The following is a 12485-nucleotide window of genomic DNA, read 5'->3' as shown; positions in this document are numbered from 1 at the left end:
TTCTTTACTGAGAGGGTCGTCAGAAGCTGGACCAGGCTGCCCAGGGAGGTGGTGGAGTCACCATCCCTGGATGTGTTTAAAGAGCGGGTAGACGAGGTACTTAGGGATATGGTTTAGGGGGTAGACAGGAGCGGTTGGACGTGATGATCCCAGAGGGCTTTTCCAACTGAGCCATTCCATGATTCTGTGAAAAGAGAGACCAAGGCTGTCACAGCACTGTGCGAGGGCTGAGCTCATGTCCCTGCGGCAGGGCTGGAGGGGGCCACATCCTCCCTTCCCCCTCTGCTCACCCCTAGAAGGGCACAGGCTCAAGCTGGAGAGATTTTGGGTGAGTCACTCCCCTCTGGACAAGAGTACAGAGATTTAAGAGGTTAACTCCCCAAAGGGTGGTAAATGCTTCACTGGACCAGCTGATTCAGTAGAGAGGACCAAAAATACCCTAAATCCATTCAAGTTCTGTTGCTATAAGTCAGCAATCCACAAAATCACTTTCATCCTTTCCAGGGTCTGCAGAGCTTCACGGATCCCCCAGGTTGGCAAAAGTGGATTTAAGCCTCTGACAACAGGGGTTCAAATCCCAAAACACTGGTCCATCCTCCCTCCTGGACTTCATTACCACCAGCCCCGTGGTTTGAGGTGATTTGGCCACACTCAAGTGCCTGCAGCGTATGGGAAGCGCCGTGCTCCGCTCCAGGGGCAGACACAGGCCAGGCTTCGCATCCAGAACCACTCTGGACTCCAGCTGACGTTGTAGCAGGCTTGGTTTTACCTACCAGAACCCACAAGAAGGGTGCTCAGCGCCACGCGGGTACAGGGGACGCAATCCTGAGAGGTTTTCCCAGCGAGCCTTACAGCAGACAGCACATTAAGGATTGCCACGTCTTGGCACGGGGACAGCACCACGTTTAGGAGTGAACCGACCGTAGAGAACCCCCGTAACCCTCGAGGCCAAGACCCACTGAGAACACCCTCTGAGGCAGGAGAAGGTTGCAGGCACAGTTTGGTTCCCCCCCTCACCTAGACAGGAAGGTGCCGGCAGCTGTTTTAGCCAAATCCTTTGCTGAGCTGTCAGCTTTATGCACTTGTACGCCCACTGACCTACGTAGAGATCGAAGGAGAGAGACCCGCAGTTAAGGGAGTGAAGGGAACACCGCAGGCATGCTGACAGACTGGAAAGGAGCAGCTCTGGTTTAGGATCCCTACCCAGAAGTTTCCATCTTTTACAGAGGGAGTAAAAGGTGGGAATTAACGTCACGTCTTGCTCTCCTGCAGCTCAGGGGAGAGCAGGCGCTTCCCTCAGCGCCGCTGTGCAGGCAGCGGGTTGGGAATGGGGAAGACGGTTTCCGATCGCTTCCAGGAGCGGAAGTTACCACCTCAGAGCAACTTCTACGCAAGGGATCGTTCTCTGACCACAGCTCCTCCTCCTCCTCACTGCTCGCCTCACCGCTTCAGCAAGAAACCAAACATTCAAAGGCAGCCACCAGCTCCCCCGGGGCTCTCCATGCAGTTCAGCTTCGGAGACGTTTGGAACCACACTTGCACACATCCCTGCAGCCTCCCTTCCCGAGCTCAACACCAACCCACTCAGGAAGTTGCAACAGAGCCCAACCCTCCGAAAACAGCAGCAGGAAGGGCACTTTCAGCACCCTCCACCATCACATCAATGCTCTCCCGGTACATTTTGGCAGTGACACTTTCACCAACTCACTTCCATGGACACAATTACCTCGACTCCAGAACACACAAGGAACTAAAAGCCACTGAGACTCCACACAGCCCAAGCAAGAGATGCAAGACGGTTTTATCCGCAAAGAACCGCGCACGCAGGAACGGCAACACGATGCTCCCCCCTCCTTGCACATGCTTCAACCAACAGCACGGAACTGGCTCCACAACACAGGGACCACTCCAAGGGGTTTTTCTGCCAGCATGCCAAAACCCAAAACATCCACGATGCAGCACAGAGTCCTCCCACGGCTCACGTTTTTAGCTGCTTGGCCTGTCATGCCCCGAAACTGCACGAGCCTTACCTGTTTGCGGGCGAGTTGAGGCCACCGCTGCCCAAGGAAGAAGTGGACAGGGTTGTTGCGATGGAGTCGCTGTTGGCTTCATCCACCGGCAGGGTCCGGGGCAGGAGATCTGGGCGACCAAGGTGGGAACCTGAGTTGAAGCACAGACTGTTCCGTCACCAGCACAACCAGTGGGGTCGTGTGGCACGAGCTCCCACGCCAGCCAGGGGTTGGGATCTGGGCTGGGTCCCACCCGAGACGCCCCGGACACCGCGGCGCTGCAGGAGCAGCCCTGTTCCAAGTCCAAGCCTCCATACGAGCACCCAGCCCAGCTTCCCCCCTGACACAAACCCCACGGGCACAACTGCTGGGAAGAGAACGGGCACACAGGGCTGCCACGCAGCTCCCAGCAGGAGCAAGGGCCACAAGGGAAAGGCTTATAATGTGAGGCTGAGGGAGCTGGGGTTGTTTAGCCTGGAGAAGAGGAGACTCAGGGAGGGACCTTATTATGCTCTACAAGTACCCAAAGGGAGGTTGTAGTCAGGTGAGGGTCGGGCTCTTCTCCCAGGCAACTGGTGACAAGACAAGGGGGCACAGCCTGAAGCTGCACCAGGGGAGGTTTAGGCTGGATATTAGAAAGCACTTTCTCATGGAGAGGGTGATCAGGCACTGGAATGGGCTGCCCAGGGAGGTGGTGGAGCTCCCATCCCTGGAGGTGTTTCAGGAAAGGCTGCATGTGGCACTTAGTGCCATGGTCTGGCCGATGTGGTGGTGTTAGGTCATGGGCTGGACTTGATGAACTCAGAGGGCTTTTCCAGCCTCAATAATTCTGTGATTCTGTGGCTGCTTGGACAAGGCCAAAACACTCCATAAGCTAACAAATCCCCAGCAGCTTCTCTGGGCTTTACTTTTCTCCTTTTAGCGCAGGCACCAACCTTGCTCTACATCCGCCTCTGTCGTTACTTGTGCTTTTGTCTCGCACAACATGTGTGACTGGGAAGGGAGTCCTCCTTGACAGCTCCGCCGAGGCACCGCGGTGCCAGACCGGCTCTTCTTGGAAGGGGATGGCTTTACTTAAGGACAAAAAAAAGAAAAAAAAAAGAAAGAAAAGCAAGTTTCTAACACGTTCAGGAAGGAGTAAAAGACCCAACGCAGCAATTTCTAGTAACACAGACTGGTGCGAGGGCTGTGCCCTGGAGGAACACGCCGAGAGATTAAACAGTTCCTATAAAGTCACATCTGTGAGGCAAGAACAATGTAGGAGGAAGGAAGAGGTGACACAGCACCGCAGATTTCCTAAAGCTCTGCACGCTATCGTCCACCTTCCCAAACCACAGCTGCTCAGCAAGGAGAAGCCAGAAAGCACAAAGGGTCCGGCTGCACCGAGGTACTCACGTGGTATTTTCTTGAACGCCGTGTTGCACATGAACCGCTGGAACCTCTCGGCGTAGAAGCTGGGTCTGTGCACAGACACGGTGTCCTGCAGTCCAAGGGACAAACGTTAGCATGTCAAGCTGAATTAAGTGATCAAGGTTAACGTGGGCTTCTCGGGCTGTTCGCCTTGAAACGCTCGCTACGTTGGGCGAGGGACAGCCTGGGACTGTCCCAGTTGCTGTGAGAAGCAGAGCAGCTACGAACAGCAGGCATTATATACAAAGTAATCAATATCTGTTAACGAACAAGTAAGTGACGACCAGCATTAACAAATCCAGTGTTTCTGAGAGCACCTAGAAAGCGTTACATTTATTTGAGACACACAAACACCCCCCTTAGAAATCCAGGATCCCACACCCAGGAGGATGAAGGACAGTGGGCGCAGTTAAACAAGACACCGCTATTCGAGCTAAACAAGTTCAAAAGTGATCGTTTTCCTGCTTACCCCATCGTGTACAAGGGCTTTCCAAGAGTGCTCCAGCTTCTTGACAAATCTGGCAAAGGGAAGAAATAAGGGCAGTTTTCACCCCAAGTCTCTGCTGTAGCACATCCTGCTCACTCAGCTCTGAGCCCAGCCTCAAACACAGCCCAGGCACAGATGGTTCTGGCTGTGGATCCTCTTCCTCATCCCGTTTTTCCAAGGCTGCTCCAAAACCACCAGAGCTGATTGCACAGGGAGAGTTTCACAGCCAAAATCCTCAAGGGCAGCTAACTTGCAATGACATTTAACAGAGACTTTACAGCTGTAACCCTCTGCATATCGCATTTTGTTGTAAATAGATGGAAAGGCAAGCCTTACAGCTACTTTTCACTTCACAGGGAGAAGCAGTCATGGCCATTTTAAGCCACTGTTTGCTTTTTTCCTGCGGTGCCCGTGTACAAACACCAAGCACACAAAAACAACTTCATAAGAGTAAATCTATTCCGGGAATATGAAGTAAGCACAGTAAGCAAGACCCACAAATTGATCCCAAAATGCCCCAACTTTTAAGAAAACAAAGTCGTAAATTAAAACAAAAAAAGGGTTTAGTTGTGTCTCAGCTATTTCTCGAAAGCCAATTTTGACAAGCAAGCAGGGGCAGCCAATGCTGGAAAGCAGTCTTTGTGCTGAGGTGACACAAAGCTGTTGTGAAATGTTTCCTACCTGTAGGACTGCAGCACGTCGATGATGCCGATGTAGAGCAGCAGCCTCTCCCCCTTGGCGTGAATGCCTCCCAGCCTAGGAGAGGACAGGGCACAACCATGAACCAGCGCATTCTCACACCCCAGTGCCTCCCTCCTGCAGCCCCGCGTGGGCTGGACGTTACACCAAGTATTTAACAAGCGTCAACATGCAGGAGGCGCCCCGATGGGATAACGCGCTGGGGAACACAGCTTGGAGCGAAATTATTCCAGGAATTTAGCTAGAGGTTCCCAGAACTGACTCCCTTTTCTCCTCTGTACAAGGATTTGATTGAAGATAAGGATTAATCCTGACTCATCCATGAGAGGAGACCAAGAACTGTCAAGGGCATCTCCATCTACACCAAGATGGACTTTATGGGCTGTTATTCTGACCTAAGGAAGCACTCGCCGTGCCTCTTAGAGGTGGCTGGAAGTCATTAGTTGAAGCTGGCAATAACTGGTGGGCAGAAAACTCTCAAATGTAACCTCCAAGGCAATAAAATCTTCTGTACATTAAGGAAATCAAAGATCGAAGCACCACCTCTCTGCCCGGCGCGACAGCAACCCCGTACAGCCCAGTTTGCATCTGAATTAAGTCTCCATGAGCCAAGCTTGGGTTTTACCCCTCGCTCTTCGCAGTGTTTCACTGGGAACACCGCCACAGACTTACTGGTCGTCTGTTTCTATGGTGCCCCCTCGCCGGGCCTCTCCCTGGATGGACTCCATGGCTGTTGAGTAGAGGGCCTTCTGGGCAGCGGGCCGCCGCGTGTCGGCCTGGGACGTCCCGTCTGCCATCGCGTGCTCCCGCTGTGCCAGGTCGATGTTGTGGATTGCAACAAGCAAACTGTAGTCCATGATTTTAAAGCTCTGCAGGACCTGGGCAGAAAGTCAACGAAGGCTCGCTCGTTATTGCAAGCCCAGTGAAACCGTCAGAGCAGACATTTTCAGAAGCGTAGTCAGCATTTTTTGCCCCGAGCGTATTGAGGGGATGGCTTTTAATCCCCAGCTCGTGCACAGTCAGCTCATCTCCAGCCACCGCAGGGAGTCAGAGGAAAGCCAGCAGTGCAGACAGGGACCCAAGCCAGGGAGGACACCCAACTTCTGCACGGCCACCCAAAAGAGGGTGACAACTTGAGGCCAGACTGGGCCAAGCATCGCACCCCTCACCCCGGATCCTGCCCTGTTTCAGAGCTCAGCCTCGCCAAAGGGAGCTTCCTCCACCTCCACAGGCAGTGCTGTTTTTTTTTAAATGAACCCAGGATCCAGATCCTGCTTCTTGTCCACACCATCACCCAAAAAAAACCCCAAACGGGTTCTGTAAGGCAACACCCCAGGAAGTGGCAGGTCCCACCTCCTTGTACTGGGAGAGGCTCAGAAAAAGGAAATAACTCTCCACACCACCCTCCACCCTTCCACTTACCAAACAATCTCTCTGTAACGTTTTGCACAGAGCGTTATACATGTCAGAGTCCAAGAAGAGGCCGTCAGGGATGTCTTGCATAAAATCCAAGTCCTTGTATGTTGGGAAGACCTTCTCCCGCTCCTTCTGGGACGCTCGGCGTTTGTAGGTGGAGCCCTTCAGGTCGTATTTCAGGTGCATTTTGACCGAGCGTGGCAGTAGGTTGTTCATCACGACGATGCGGATGTTTTTGCCTCCGGCCTGGACACAGTACAAGCCGTAAAACTTTGGCAGCAACGTTCTTGGGTTCTGGTTCAAATTCTGAAACGCCGAAGACAAAGAAATACCTTCAAAACCATTCCGGTTACTCCCATACCGGTCAGAGGAGTTCTGTGCTTCTTCCTGTGCTTTTGTATTGAAATGGAGCTGGCAATGACTCAAAGCTGCTGCCAGAGGAGCTAAGAGACACGGGCAGGTGAACAGGGAACAGACGGGGGATGCCCACAGTTGTTAACAACCTCTCACAAAGCTGAATGGGCCGGAGGAAGATTGCAGGGAGGAAGGAGTTTGCTGCTCCTTCACACAGGAGCTGAGGCTTCAGAGCAAAGGAAGATCCTGTGCTCAGCCTTTTAAAAATTGGCACTTAGGTCAGGCTAAATACATCAGGATAAAGACTGAGCTACACTCTCCTGGCTGCAGGAGGCACTAAGAATAAGCAAAATGAAGCGGTTCTGGGATATAATCACAGCAAAACTATCTGTGGGCTCAGCAGCCGTTGAAGTTGTTCAGCCAGTGGTCCCAACAGCACCCAAAGTCCCAAGGCACTTCCACGTGGCAGCACTACCTGGTGGTTGAATTCCCTTTCCAAGAGGTGGTTTGCAGAGGCCAGGCTGGACAAACACAAGCAGTCAGACCTCACACACACATCGTGTTCAAGGTGTGACCTGACTTTGCTCCAGAACTGATAAAGCCTTTTCTGCTACAGCCACTCTCATCAAACTAATACACCTTCACTTCCAAAGTTGCTGCTCTACACAGAAGCTTAAAATCAGAGTCCTTCAACACGATATTTGAGCTCTGCAGACAGAACCAAGCATAGTCCTGGGAAGGGAAACACAAGAACAGCTCTGCGAGACAAAAGCACCGCAGGCGCGAGGCTGCGCAGCAAGGAAGATGTGAGCAGTTCACAGCTCTGCAATCCTCCAAAAGGGTCCAAGTCACAAAGTGCAAGCAGAGACCCCAGGCAGCAGCCAGGCTCATCACACCCAGTGCCTTGTGTTAGCCCAGAGCTGGCTTTGTCACCGGACAGTTGAGAGAGAAGCTGCCGCTCGCCTGGGACACAGCTCAAACCTGCACTCATCTCCTAGGTGGCACACAGCAATCCCTGTCACACTCGTACATGTGGGGGACCCTTCCCTAGCCCACAGGGAAAGCCTCACCCAAGCGACTCACCATGTAGTAGCCAGGCAGCAGCTTCTGTAAGAACTCAGCCTCTTTGTGCTGACCCGTTTTGATGATAAACTCATCATCGCTGGATACGTAGAAGAGCGAGCCGCTGGCCCCGGAGTTTGAAAGTTCAATGAGTGGCTCATTGCACAGCGAGTACTGAGGAGGACAAGGTGAGAAATGCAGGGGTGAGAGAGACATCGACAGGAAACTTCAGCACAAAGGCTCTTCCTTTTAAACATTAACAAAGCCCAGAGTCACACACAGCATCCACTGCTGTGCTTACAGAGCTTCCACGCATCCTCCATGGCTTCAAGAGGGGAAAAAGGACAAACACTCATCTCACCAAATAAGTGGGAACCTGGTCCAACCCCCAACTCACCAGGTAATCGTCTGGTCGGATCCCAAAGAGCTCCCGGAAATAGCGAAAGGCCACTGGAGCGTAGGTTTTGAACCTAAAGTCGTTGTAGTGATGAGCTGGCGTCAGGTTACTCCCTTCACTGCAAAGGGAAGCACAGGCGAGTATTTGTAATTGAAATATTTCTTAAGAAAGTGCCTTAAAAGCAAACACCCACTGGCTGGCTGCTTCTGGAGGGCTGAAAACACCCACCCAGGAGGGACACGTGCAGGTACACAACAGCAAGCCCGTGCTTGTTCACACAACAACGGTGGACATGCAAAGGGAAGAGCCGAGGGCTCTTCAGAAACGCGTCACAGGCAGGAGCCAGAGTGGCTCTGCTCAGATCTGTGCTCCTTCCTGCACTAAACTGTCCTTCTGGTGCAGCTTCCTTGTGTTCAAGCATTAGAAACTAACGCTGCTACTCACTATGAAAGCACCAGAGAGAGAAGCAAGCAAGCACCGACCTTGGGAAGAAAATACTTTCTACTACGTAGAAATCTTGCATGAGAACATCTCTTTCAGGTTTGGTGCTCAGGCTTCCCACCGTGTGTGTGATGCCCAGCTGAATGGCACCTTTCAAGGCAGATGATGTCGTCTGGAGGGGCAGAGAAAAGGAGTTACACGCTGCGGAGCAGCAGACTGGAAATAGGAATGAAAGGAGTTAAAGAAAAGAGAGGCTCCAGTTTTAAACAGCACTGTTAGGGGTACTTTACAGCTACTGGTTCCAGCTTCAGTTGTCTCTTTGTCATTGAGCAACATCACTTTGCCACCTTACTCAATATCGGGATGCTGGGTGGTCAAGCAAGCAGTAAAGGACCTGAACTGGACTCAACACCCAGCTGGGCCTTAAAAGGACTGAATTTCATTGCATCCCCCCACAGCACCGCTCTCCGCACCCCACAGGCAGAGGGGAAGACACCCAGGGACAGATGATCTTGCGTCCCCAGGAATAAACACACCTCTTGGTACCGTGGTCTGCCAGCTCTCGCAGCAACACGCTCTGAAAGTCGCCCTTCCCCAGCCTGGGCACAGATTTGGGTCTGGTACAGTTCAGAGCAGGCCTGGCCAGCACACATTGCTGTTGGGTGCTACTGCATTCCTGTGCTATGAGGTCATGGCTTTCCAACTCTGGAGTTCACGGTCATTTTTAAATAAGGAGCAAAGACGTGAATCCCACTCCTGCATCCTCGGCACCAACCGTCCAAGAACAAGGCAGGGCTGTGCTCTCAACAGCGCCTCAGGTCAGGAGTCCTCTGCACGTGAGCTCATCTCAGACCACCGAGATGAGCTTGTGCTGGGGGCTGTCTTTTCCCACAACAGCTCCATACAATCTGCCTCAAGCCCTCAACGTTAAACACCACATGAGCTCCTGGAGCACGGAGATCCGAACCCTGCTGGAAACGATGAGGCTGCAGAGCAGGTGCAGGCTGGATTTGTGCGCCGCAGCTCATGGACATTTCACTTGGCTCACGCATAAAGCAACTGGACCCAGAACAAGATCCAGGGCTCACCATCCAACTCGCTTGGATTCGTTTCCTTAAGCCAAACAAAAGCCCAGCCCTCCTGCCACGTGCAAGGAATCGCTGTGGATCAAAGCGTTTGGCAGCAGAGGACCCCGCAGTGGCTGCGGGACAAACACTCCCAGTTTTTTCCCCAGACACACATCCTCCACGAAGCCTTTTAAAACAAACGGGGACGCTTCTCCAACTTGACTGGGGTTGTTATCATAGCTGCAAGAGATCTGCTCATGGTTCCCTGAAGTGAGCAACAAAAACCGGCCGTAACTCCAGTTTGTTGTAAAAAAACCAGCCTTTCCTGCTTCAGTTCCTGCTCGAATTTGACATTTACTTCGGTATCAGATAGGGAAGGAGGAAGAATTGGACACCGCTTCCTTCCTTACCCTCTGAAGGCTAAAACAGCTTGAAAACAGCTCCCGGCTCGGCTCAGCCTGGCCCTGCTTAAACTCCCAGCACAGCCTCGCTGACGAGGAACAGAGCTCACCAACACGGCGCAGCATCGCTGCCTTGTTTGTGAATACACAGCCACGGGGCCAGGTTGCCAAGGAACAAGTATTTTTCTCGTCTGTTAGCCAGCACGATCAGCTGAGCAGCTGACTGCCTGTTTACAGTCGCTTTTATAGGGCAAAGTATTTTAAAAAAAAACAACTTACCACCCCTGGAAAAGGAGGGGATGGAAACCAGACAGACTGGCTCTGTTAGTCTCATTCCCAGAGAAATCCCACCAGGTTTCTGGGACCCTCGTGAGCAACATTTCAGGCATTTCCCATTGGCTTCTGCTTTCTTTTCCTATTACTGCTGTCTAACCTATCTCTGAATTTGCTGGGGAGCTGAAGGCTGGATGCCAATCCTGGAGCCACAGACGATCTCCAAAAGGGCAGTAAAGAAAAGCCAGCCTTGGTGCAAACACCCTTTGAATTCCTCCCTGACAAACAGACGGGGGTACCTCTGCACCACAGATTTCAGACCACAAGCTTCACTGACACCAAGCAGTGAAATGCCCATATCAAGTCTTTACCCATTTAATCTACATCTCAGAAGTCAGAGAGTGTTGCCCCATTCTGAGAAAGTCCAACAAAACCGGAAGCAACGTCCACAAAATACCCACATTTAAAAACACCCAAACAATCTCCTCTTTGTGAAGCAAATTCCAGGAATACCACAAGATCTGTAGCAAATAAAGAGCACAGAAAGCACCCAATAGGCCAGAAGAGGCCTAGGAAGTGTTGCTAATGGGCAAAGTTTAAAAACAATCCCTTCTTTTAGAAGAGAAGCCAAGAAGCACATCCTCAGTCCTTTGGTTCCTTTGAGACTTTCTTCAGCGACCACTGCAGACGTTCCCCACTGTCTAAGGCCAAAAATCGTGGGACACACCACCAGGAGGAGAAAGACAGGAGCAAAATGAGTTGTGCAAGAGGCAACTCACCTTTTTATAGGTGGTCTCGCCCGTGGAGTCCACTCCTCTGTGCCCTTTCTTTATCGTCTGTGAGCCCGGTTGCCCAGAAGAACCTGGCATCTGGGATTGGAGGAAAAAATGGTGAGCATCAGGGGTGTAAAATCCAAAGTCTTAAAGGCCGATGGCTGCCCAGAACCACCTGGAATGACTTGGTGACTCTCAAAGATGGAGCATGGGAAGCGCTGAAGCCCCAGGTCCCTGCACACAGGCATGAAGGAAGGACAGGGGATAGCAGTGGCACTGAAATGCCCGCAGAGAACTCAGTGACTCCTGCGTGATTAAGGCCAGACGTTTAATTACAGAGCAACACCTTCACGTGGAAGGGTTCGCTTTGTCCTAACCCCCCTCAGCACAAACAGAGCAGCTCCAAGCCAGGCCCATAAGACCAAGTCTTCGAGGAAACATTTTGGGAAGGTGGCAAATTCTGCGCTGATTCAGGCCACAAGCGCTCGCCTGACTCATCGGCTTCCAACACAGGCGGTCGGTAAACGTCGTTTCTCAGGCAAGACAAGCTGAGCATTTGCTCGTGGCAGATCCACACCGTGTTTTGGGGCCATGAGAACCTGTCAGTTCCAGGACGAGCTGGGTTTTGATGTGGTTTTCTTTGTAAGGAGAGATGCTCTCACTTCCCAAATGAGTACCTGCAACTTATGGCACTGGTTTACCCCTAACTCCAATGAGAGTGGGAAAACAGCGGACAAGTCTGAAATTGGGCACTCTGGGACAGGGAACAAAGCAGGAACGTACCTCAGGGGTGAGCGATTTCTTGAAAGTAGATGATCCTGTCAAGAGAATAAAGCCACGCTCAGAAAGGGTTAACGGTTATCACTCGTCGCCAAAAAACCTGACGCAGGTTTTAAAGCATCTGCGAAAAGCACTGACTCATGGCTGACTGCTGCCCAGCTTCTCCTCTTACAGCAGAGAGGATTTTTGGCAAGCCCCAAGGAAAGGCTCCTCTGCTCACTCCTCGCCAGCCAAACACAAGTTTGTGCCGCTGCTGCTGGCTCGCAGCTGTGCCCCGAAACGCAGGACCCCTCCTTCAGAGGTGGCGCTGGGGACGTCCCCGGTACGGTGAAGGTACCTGGCTTTGCAGGACCATTGCCATCCGCCCCTTAGAACTGGGAGTGCTCTGCAGTGTTTCAGTAGACTTCTTAAAATTAATTAATCTTACAATTACTTCCAGGACCTTCATTAAAAAGCCCAGAACGTCAACTCTTCCTCTTCAAACCAAACCCAGAGATTTTCCACAACTACCGTGGTGTTAAATATCTGTGAGGTCAGGCACTAACTTATCTTTTAGGCCTGGATTCCTGACTTGGGGTGAGGTGGGTTTGGATGAAAAAAGAAAATAAAAACCCATTTGATTTGGACAGGCTGAATCCATGGGCTGAGGGCAACTGGATGAGCTTCACCAAGGCCAAGTGCTGGGTCCTGCACTTTGGTCACAACAACCCCATGGACGCTGCAGGCTTGGGGACGAGTGGCTGGAAAGGAGCTGGGGGTGTTGGTGGCAGCAGATCCCATGAGCAGCAATGTGCCCTTGAGCCAAGAAGGCCAACGCCATCCTGGGGTGCATGAGAAGGGGTGGTTGTAGGGCAGAGAGCTTCTCCTGCCCCTCTGCTCTGCCCTGCTCACACCCCAGCTGCAATCTTGTGTCCAG

The 12485-nt window shown here is 52.1% G+C and overlaps 1 protein-coding gene across 1 annotated transcript; it reads right to left on the bottom strand.

Annotated features, from left to right (window-relative positions):
- Positions 1-2030: 2030 nt before the first annotated feature.
- Positions 2031-11604, bottom strand: PIP5K1A (phosphatidylinositol-4-phosphate 5-kinase, type I, alpha; the record flags this gene model as incomplete). The annotated part of the gene is made up of 12 exons (XM_010181620.1): positions 11573-11604; positions 10796-10885; positions 8317-8447; positions 7835-7952; positions 7459-7611; positions 6028-6327; positions 5278-5483; positions 4588-4662; positions 3889-3937; positions 3405-3489; positions 2945-3082; positions 2031-2160 (listed from the first exon to the last, which is right to left on the bottom strand). Coding segments are annotated over exons 2-12 (1475 nt in total), but the record flags the coding sequence as incomplete, so codon positions are not given.
- Between the last annotated feature and the right edge of the window lie 881 nt (positions 11605-12485).

The sequence above is a fragment of the Mesitornis unicolor genome, unplaced genomic scaffold (genome assembly GCF_000695765.1).
Source record: "Mesitornis unicolor isolate BGI_N332 unplaced genomic scaffold, ASM69576v1 scaffold22423, whole genome shotgun sequence".
NCBI lineage: Eukaryota > Metazoa > Chordata > Aves > Mesitornithiformes > Mesitornithidae > Mesitornis > Mesitornis unicolor.
The sequence above is the reverse complement of the archived record's forward strand: the minus strand, read 5'-3'. Positions and strand labels throughout refer to the sequence as shown.